Source organism: Manduca sexta, chromosome 28, assembly GCF_014839805.1.
Source record: "Manduca sexta isolate Smith_Timp_Sample1 chromosome 28, JHU_Msex_v1.0, whole genome shotgun sequence".
Classification (NCBI taxonomy): Eukaryota; Metazoa; Arthropoda; class Insecta; order Lepidoptera; family Sphingidae; genus Manduca; species Manduca sexta.
The window spans coordinates 15,693,737-15,702,579 of record NC_051142.1 but is presented as its reverse complement, the minus strand read 5'-3'; the positions used below and the strand labels follow the sequence as shown (position 1 = coordinate 15,702,579).

At 37.0% G+C, this 8,843-nt stretch overlaps 1 protein-coding gene across 1 annotated transcript; it reads left to right on the top strand.

Annotated features, from left to right (window-relative positions):
• The first annotated feature begins 471 nt into the window (after positions 1-471).
• LOC115456166 lies at positions 472-7,681 on the top strand. Its single transcript, XM_030185105.2, has 6 exons — positions 472-583; positions 4,872-5,037; positions 5,462-5,697; positions 6,004-6,226; positions 6,591-6,773; positions 7,358-7,681. The coding sequence occupies exons 2-6, from the start codon at positions 4,872-4,874 to the stop codon at positions 7,660-7,662; spliced, it is 1,113 nt and encodes a 370-aa protein (XP_030040965.2). The 5' UTR covers positions 472-583; the 3' UTR covers positions 7,663-7,681.
• The last annotated feature ends 1,162 nt before the right edge of the window (positions 7,682-8,843 follow it).

Sequence of the window (8,843 nt, the reverse complement as noted above, 5' to 3'; positions counted from 1 at the left end):
ATTTCATATGTTGTCTAATGACAACATAATTAATACACGGGCTATGGACCAGTGGCGCTGTTGGGAAACATTTCTAACACCATTTGCCAGGGATCGGATTCTTCAAAAGTCGATTTTAGGCAGACGACCGATTTAAAATGATGCCAAGTTGTTTCCGCAGTATGCCAAAAAAATCATAAACAGAGATAGTACTACTGCTTCTGTAGCTATTTATAGGTATATCTATGGAATAAATAATATTAAGTTCTGCGCCAGCCTCACATTTATGTGGTAATAGAAGTGGCAAAATTAAATATTGATAGGTAAGTAGGACAGTAGGACTGTATTCACAAAATACAAACCTAATAAATACACTCATTTCATAAATGAATGCATACAAATAATAGACTTTAACATACAGTAAGAACCCGCATAATATACTTTATGACTACTCACCACTCTCCGTTGGTGGGTGAGTGGTGAGATGCGTGCAGGCAGCCAGTTCGAACGTCGCATTGTACACGGTGCGCACGCGCAGTAAAAGTGTTTATATTCGTGCTAATACCAATACAGTTTTCTGCGCTAATGCAATTGTGGAATTAAGGTAGGCCAATTAGTGATTTAAAAATATACAGTCGTAAGTATTCTTGTGATTTATATGATCTAATTGTGAAAGAAAAAAAATGTTGCGTTTTACGATACATAATATTTTCACCGGTTTGGGTTTCTCCTTTAAATTCACTACATTAAATATTATACAATTATTTCTTGCTTATTCTGCGTATATCTTTCTTTTTTGGGACTGAAATAATATCAATGCTACCGACTTTGTCCGCGTGTAAATGAATATACTTAGGTATATGCGCTACTTATATTTTATTTTTGACCCATTTGATTGTAAGTAATATATATATATATTTTTTAACAAATATATAATTAATAATAGGTTGCTATATTGATTAAACTTTAATTTAACACCTTATTTCGACTATAACATAAATAAAAAAAATATTCTCAATAACTCTAATGAAATCGTGACGGTTTTACAATAATAAGTAAAGACCACTTTAAAATTCATTCCGAAATGTGCTAGAATTGCAAACAGTACACCCAAATTTATTTTATTTTTATTTTTTTTAAATGTGGTAGAAGTATGCTTATCGTCTAATGGAATCAAAAATGGATACCTAATGCTAATCCCAAGGAATAGAGTCGCGTTTTAGGAATCAAGGCTGGCTCATATATATGCGAATATTTTTAAAGATGTCTATTGGAAGTAACAACAGAAACTGCTGAACGAATTTGGATAAAATTTTACACACAGATAGCCCTTGTCTTAGATTAAATAAAAGGCTATCTTTCCGGTGGCGTAGTTATACTGCATGCACGGTAAACAATAAAATAATCTCAAGTTGGGCAAAGTGATATTGAATTTTTCTGCTCAGTGTCGGTCCGGTGTAATGGTCCAGAGTCTAGAATTAGAACCTGATATGGTGATAGGCTTGACATCACATGACGAAATATATACGGGGAAAAGTAGATGCCCGAATTGCGCCTGTTTTCTCCTGGCGTGGTATCTATTTCTATTTTGATTTTAGAAAAATACACAGTACAACTTGTATTTTGAGAAAGGTCTTCAATGTTGTGGAGGACTGAGAATTATAAAAATGCTCTCGTACTGTTAGTTGCATCAATGCACAATGATTAAGCAATTGTAATTGTTTATTTACGGTTTGTTGCGTAACTTGTTACCGCTTTTGTGCCGTCAGATAATTTTTATTAGTTTTTTACAAATCTGTCGATTTTGTTGATACTCTATATAATTGTTTATTTTTATATTATGGAACACTATAGTTAATCATTATTTGGCTACGAAAGTAGAATTAACAGATACTAAAAACTGTACTACATATTAAAAAAATAGGTAGAGATATTAACATTTATGGTTCAGGGTTGGCAATTGCAGTTACCTAGATATTAAAACAAGATTTAAATATATTCACAAACTTTCGCTTTTATATTATTAGTAAGGTAATAAGATAAGAATTAGATGCAGCGATAGCCTAATTAGGAAACAGACTGCCAAAATGAATATCCGAAGGTTCAAAACCCAAACGTCTGACTTCTCTAAAGTTATGTGTATTCTTTGTGAGTTATCGCTTCCTTTAACAGTGAAGGAAATCTTCGCGAATGACTCTGCATACCTGAGTAACTCTCTATAGGAATTATGGGCATATATGAAGTCTACTAACACGTAATAGTCGAGCGTGGTGGACTAAGGCCTAATCCCTTTTAGTAGTACAGGAGGCCCATGCCCATCATCAACCAGCTCTCTATAATAGACCAGAGTATAGCAATAACCCTCTGTATATTAGCGAGATACACCAGTGAGCTAACACACCTTCATATTCGGAGGAAGACATGTTATCGTTTCAAAATCGGACAGTTGAAAATCGTCATTTCTCTCGGCGCCTAGCGGCACATCAGTGCCTCGACTTTTCTATATGTTTTGCAGTATATAATACAGAACTGATATTATATCACTACATAGTATAAAACAAAGTCGCTTTCTCTGTCCCTATGTGTGCTTAAATCTTTAAAACTACGCAACGGATTTTGATGCGGTTTTTTTAATAGATAGAGTGATTCAAGAGGAAGGTTTATATGTATAATAATAACATCCATTAAATAGTCAGCATTGCACCCGTGCGAAGCCAGGGCGGGTCGCTAGTATATTATAATAAGAGAATATTTACTTTAATACAAGTATATAATATAATAAGACAGGATTTAAATGATGCATCGCAATTACATCCACAATGGTCGCTACTCGTGCTGCAACTTTCGCTCGGTAAAATTCCCTCATATACTCGCAATAACATAATCTTAGCGAACGGATGTCGTGAGATCTGACGAAATCCTGCGCGACATCGCGCGGATGCGGTGTCCACTTTCTCCATTGTAGGGTTGTCAAGTTTTAAAAGCAGTATTTTACAACATTGCCCCACTGCTGGGCCCTTTCTTTAGAGAAGTTAAATTTTAAATCAGAATGGTCCTTTGCGGATTAATAGTTCAGAGCCTCGTCTGATACCTAGCAAGGTAACTCACATAGAGATTAGATTAACTGGAAGCCGAAGTTAGACTCTCTGGACTTCCTGAAATGAATCCCAAATTTCTTCAATATTTGACACTTCAACTATGAGACATCAACTATAAAGGAAACCGATGAATAATGTCACTTCCCACGATGAATAATGACACTCAAATCAGAATATTCCTTTCAAACGGTTTCTTGATGGAATACTTAGGGGCTAAAATTTTATTTGTCAGTATCGTATTAAACAGCTAATGTAGATAGAAATCAAATTATTACCATTTTCTTAATAGATTAGTGTGTAACTTTTATATTTGGTCAACTTATACATTTATGTGACGAGTGGCATTTACGCAAATTGTGAAAGAAGCCCTTAGTATTCTATGATTTGCTGAACAACGGTTGTCAACCCTAGCCGGCATACGAGATGCTTACTTTACAAAAGTTAGCAACCCTAGCTCGCCTCCGTCCCCTCAGCGCCGGTCGCCGTTCGGTTACATAAGACGATTACGGAGGCATGCCGATGACCCTCTCGCAACACGACGTACCGTGAATGACGAACTGTTTTGGGTTTTTTGTTGACTCAATGAGGTCTTGAGGATGTTGCAGAATGTTGGCATAATAGCAGTAATAACACTAACTTACGTATGGCATACGTATATAGCTTAGGGAAATTGTCTATAAGCTACCTATATCTACCTACATCTACCTACTTACGGCTATTTTACATACACTAGGTTTTGTATTAGTCTATTGTATAAACTACGATCATCGATTGTTATCATTCCAACTAGAAATTACCATCCGTAACAACGGCCGATGTTTGACATAATAATATAATAAATAATATCAGCCCTGTATTACTATCCCACTGCTGGATTTTCAGACCTCTACTTCTAGAGTGCTTAGGTCTTAGTCTAACACGCTGGCCTAGTGTGGATTGGCAGACTGTACATACCTTCATAATTCTTATAGAAACTTCGCAGCACCAAGTTAGCAAGTGATAATTCACAGGTATACATAACTTTAGAAAAGTCAGAGGTGGGTACCCTTGGGTTTTGAACGTGCGGACATTCGTCGTTCCACTACTAATTAGACAATCTTCGCTTTTGATCGATGTATAACAAGATAGTTTAATATTTAAGTACTTTAAATCCAATTTCCTTGCAAGTAAGAAGTACCTAAAGCTAGTTGGTAAAGTACGTCTGACTCACAATTCTAGAGGGAATGAGCATGGGTACAAATAGTGTATCGATCTATTCATCCATATTAAAGGACTTCATTGTGTACAAACCTCTGCGGTGCGATAAGAATATAATTATGCGGGCCGAAGAGAATTCTTTATGTGCCTGTAGGTACATTGCAGTTATGTCGAGCACCACAAAATCAGTAGATTTGTTTATTAATATTTTTGTCGTATTGCCATGCAGTGCTAGTCTCCATAACGATCACAAATCCAAATTAATTTTTCTTTAAATAAAAAAACTCTTAATTTTGAGTGATTAGTGCAGAAAGTATCATTAAACAGTATAGAAACTAGATCATCAAATATCAAGGAAAAAGGAAATGCTGTACATATATTTAAGGATCCTGAATCTTAATTCAATTAGGCCATGTAATTTCCTAGTAAATACAATATCTATCTTATAACTACGACATGTTATAACCTATTCCCTTAACCTCGTTTTTATAAAATTTCGGGTGGAATCTCAAAAGCATAAAGCATGTTTTCCTCATATTCGGTTTACGCACCATTAGATGACGCTGGAACGTCTCAAGCACACTCATCCGTTTTCAGATGTATCTACTACACATAGCTGCTGCCCTCGTGCTCACCAGCGTTTCTCTAGCAGACAACTCCACGCTGAGCGAGGAGTCGTGTTCTGCGCATCCCTACGAGTCCGGACCTTGGAGCTGCCTTTTGGAAGAATGGGCTACTTCGGCTACACCAAATCAAAGACATGGTTAGAACTAGGAGTAATCTTTAGCATACATTGACAATAATAATTACAAAATACAATTTAGAGCTATTGGCACAAAAGATATACAGTTATTAGGCACTCTGTACTAGAACTTCACGTACTTAACGTGAAGCTAGTGACGGCTTGGGTTTGTGCTGCCCGGATGCACATAAAATTTTCCGCCCAAGGCACCGGGCGGGAGGAAAAAACAAAAAATTAAATGTTTTATTTTATGCATTTTGCCGCTAAGTGACTACCCAACAGCTCGCTTTAGAACTACACTACGCCTCTTGATGAAACCTATTCTCCGGCATCCAACTCTTGACAAATTTTATTTTTATTACATGTTGTAGCTACTACACCGTCTCCATGGAAAGGGCCAAAGATACTATGCCCCCAAATACTAACTTCATATTATCAATTCCAGGACGCATAATGGCGCTCCCCCCAGCCAAGGGTTACTACGTGTCAGACCGCATTGACCTAGTGCCCCCTCCACCCCCACAACACCAACTGCCACCGCATGCGCCGCATCCCGTCCAACACGGCAATCCGCAACGGCCTCCAACACCGATGGGCTATGACGAATGGCAGCCTTCACCCCCGCCTCCAGGGAAGATTGTTAACCGACCTCCTTATAAGGATAAGTTTAAACCTAGCCATGTGAGTAACAAAAAAATGTATTGACCTGTAAACCACATACTTTCGGTAATTACAACTCTCATCAAATTTCCTGTTTAAAAAAAATTATCTTTTTGCAGAATGATAATATTTTCTTATTAGACGAATCAATTTGAAATATAAGTATCGTAGCGGGTAATAAGTAACTTTCCAAAGAAAATCTCATTTCCCAGAAACTGAAATGTTTGGCTTCGCCACTGTCGAAATTGGCTTACGGGACATCCATCGGCGCATAAGGGGACAAAATATTCTTTTTCACAATGACAATGACTATATGATCTTCCTCAGCCGGCACCGCCCAACTACCCTATACCAGTGCACAGGCCGACCAATACCGTGGACCGCCTTGACGAGCAGAAGCCAAAGCCACAAAAGCAAGTCTCAGAGACGGACCTGTTCCTCCTCACTGCTATCGAGAAACTCGTCTACCGCGCGGATATTATGGAGAAACGACTTCGGAAGTTAGAGGAGAGCGTGCATTATTTGGTAGCGGGAGTTGATGCTAAGCCTGGTGAGTTTATCGTAGCGGATATGGGTAGTGGTATGTTTAGGAAACAAATTTAGATTGACGAGTCACTGTACCTGGTGATAAAGAACTTCAATTGTAATCTAAACTGTCATCTCGTTGAACCTTAACACTGACACCATTGGTTTATTGGTACAATTCTGAAACTAACTTTCACCATATTATGTAAAATACCCAGTAGGGCAAAAAAAATATTTTGGAAGCAAAACAAACATAAGACTCCACAAGATCTATTTTGGAGGAATTTATACAACCTCTTTCAACATTTTGGGTGTTTTCACTTCATGGTGATCACTTGGATCACAACCTTCAAAATTATATTAATCTATTTAACAACCTACCGTTGCAGAGCCATGCGTCACCAACTTCACTCGCGTGGGCAGTGCTTGCTATCAGTTCTCAAGCGAGGCGCTGAACTGGAAGGGCGCCAACTACGCTTGCCGCAAGCTGAAGGCCAACATGCTGGAGATCGATAACGACGAAGAGCGAAAGCACCTGCTCTCTGCTATGCTCGCAGACAAGCGGTTACAAGGTATACCCACACAATAGAATGGAGTGAGCATTTTTAAATATAAGCTTAAACCACTAAAAAAGGGAGCTGCAACTTATAGTTACATTTCGCGCATGTAATTATATGTTGCAACTTATAGCTTATTTCTAATAGCAAACGATTTTTCCGGCCTATGATATAAATAGGAATGCACCAAATCCTGTAAAATTTCGATTTACCAAAAAAATCTAACCAAATGCATTGAACAACTCAAGCAAACGATTTTTCCGCCCTACGATATGATAAATAGGAATACGGCAAATCCTTTAACATTTTGATTGACGTAAAAAATCTAACTAAATGCAATTGATAAGTCACACAATAAAATCATTAGTCGTCGTAGTGTCGAAATGTACGAGACATTTGTTTACTTAGGTTATTTCCTTGCTAATATGGTGTAATCTCAATAATATACTACTTACTACTTACGAAGTACCTACCTGCATTTTCTATCTTAGTTATAATACCACGACTATCAAAGTAAACTGGCCCCATTGACTCTGCACTGCTCTTTACACATCTATTGTCGATAATAAAACTATATATTACATTTATCTAACTTTCAGGGGGCGATTGGTGGACTGGCGGACTCAACCCAGGCTTGCTATGGATCTGGTCTCATTCGGCAAAGCCAGCTGTCTCCAACGGGACAGTTGTAGCTGGCGAGGGCCGATGCCTCGCCGTGACTTTGGATCAATCACGGGCCACGCTTCAGTATCACGGCGACGACTGTGGGCTAAGACATAGATACGTGTGCGAGAAAGGTGATGACGACAAACTATCCAACGAGATTGAGAAGAAAGCGCGTAAAATGAGGGATTTGCATCGGAAGCCTAAGATAGCTTGGAGCGACGATCCTTTGATTGTGTAGTCTATGGACGAGAAACTGTGTGTTAAAAAGGCAAAAGCTTAGGGTCAATTCGTAACGAACAAAATCAATGAAAATAGTATTTGTGATGGCGATTATTCGACCTACGGTAAAAGATCTATAAAGATGTAAAAAGCACTGTTGAAAATCTTTCAAAAATCGAATTTTACAATAGTGTTTATTTAAGTTATGATTAAATTATTTATTTATTATGTGGTGGTATATGATTCTGATTACATATTTTTTATTTATATGTAATGTGTAATCAGAATTAAAGTGATTGTCTATGCACGCTGAAATGAGTTGTGACAAAAACTCGACCAATAAGACTGCACAAAAAACGAAAAATATATTTCATGTCTTTCTATTGGTTCAATTCTTAACTCGACTTCGACAATCTATGAAAGGATATATAGGGTGATAAAAAAATACCAAATGCTCATTTATACTAACTTATATTCAATATTTACAAGTTGTAAGGATCACAACAAAATAACTTATGTATAAATAAATACATTGACTAATGTAGACAGCATTATGCAACGAATAAAACCAATTTTAATCGTCTTTATTATTTATTTCTTTGTTATGGACGTTATGTCCGATCAGTGTACGTAATATACACCCTATTAAAAACAAGCATAACTATATTGATTTTATGAACATTATTTATTTCAAAAATAATTCAAGGCGCCGATGATGGACATCTATAAAATGCCAGGTAAATTATATGCTGCTATATTTCTCTAGCAGCTCACGTTCCTAGCAACAATAGGACGTATAGACCGAGTTATAATGACTCTTAGTCAGATTCCCACATACCATCGAGGCGATACATTATTTGTCACAAATTAGGTTCAAAGAGAGTGTCCACATATTTGCAATCGAATTAAACTTCAGTCGCTAGTTGTAATAATAAAACATTTGCCTGCATTTCATCTAATTTGACACGTTGGATAGTGTTGGATCACTCGCCCAAGACAAAAAAAAATAGATACGAGTATTTATATTACAAGATGCATATTTGACAACAAAGACACCTTGTATTATGAAGTTGTTTGTTGCTTCACCACAACTTCCAATGTATCCTATTATATTGATTTTTTAAACGGTTTCATAGCATACAAGCCACGTTGTGTTAAATTTCTGTATTAATTAGTAAAAACAGTCCAATCGCAAATATT

What these genes read in the sequence shown, in the direction of transcription:
- LOC115456166 (XM_030185105.2), top strand. Translation starts at nt 4,872, where the DNA reads ATGTATCTACTACACATAGCTGCTGCCCTCGTGCTCACCAGCGTTTCT. An exon ending in ATAAGTTTAAACCTAGCCAT is followed by an intron (nt 5,698 to 6,003) that starts GTGAGTAACAAA and finishes GATCTTCCTCAG; the next exon opens with CCGGCACCGCCCAACTACCC. An exon ending in GGGAGTTGATGCTAAGCCTG is followed by an intron (nt 6,227 to 6,590) that starts GTGAGTTTATCG and finishes CTACCGTTGCAG; the next exon opens with AGCCATGCGTCACCAACTTC.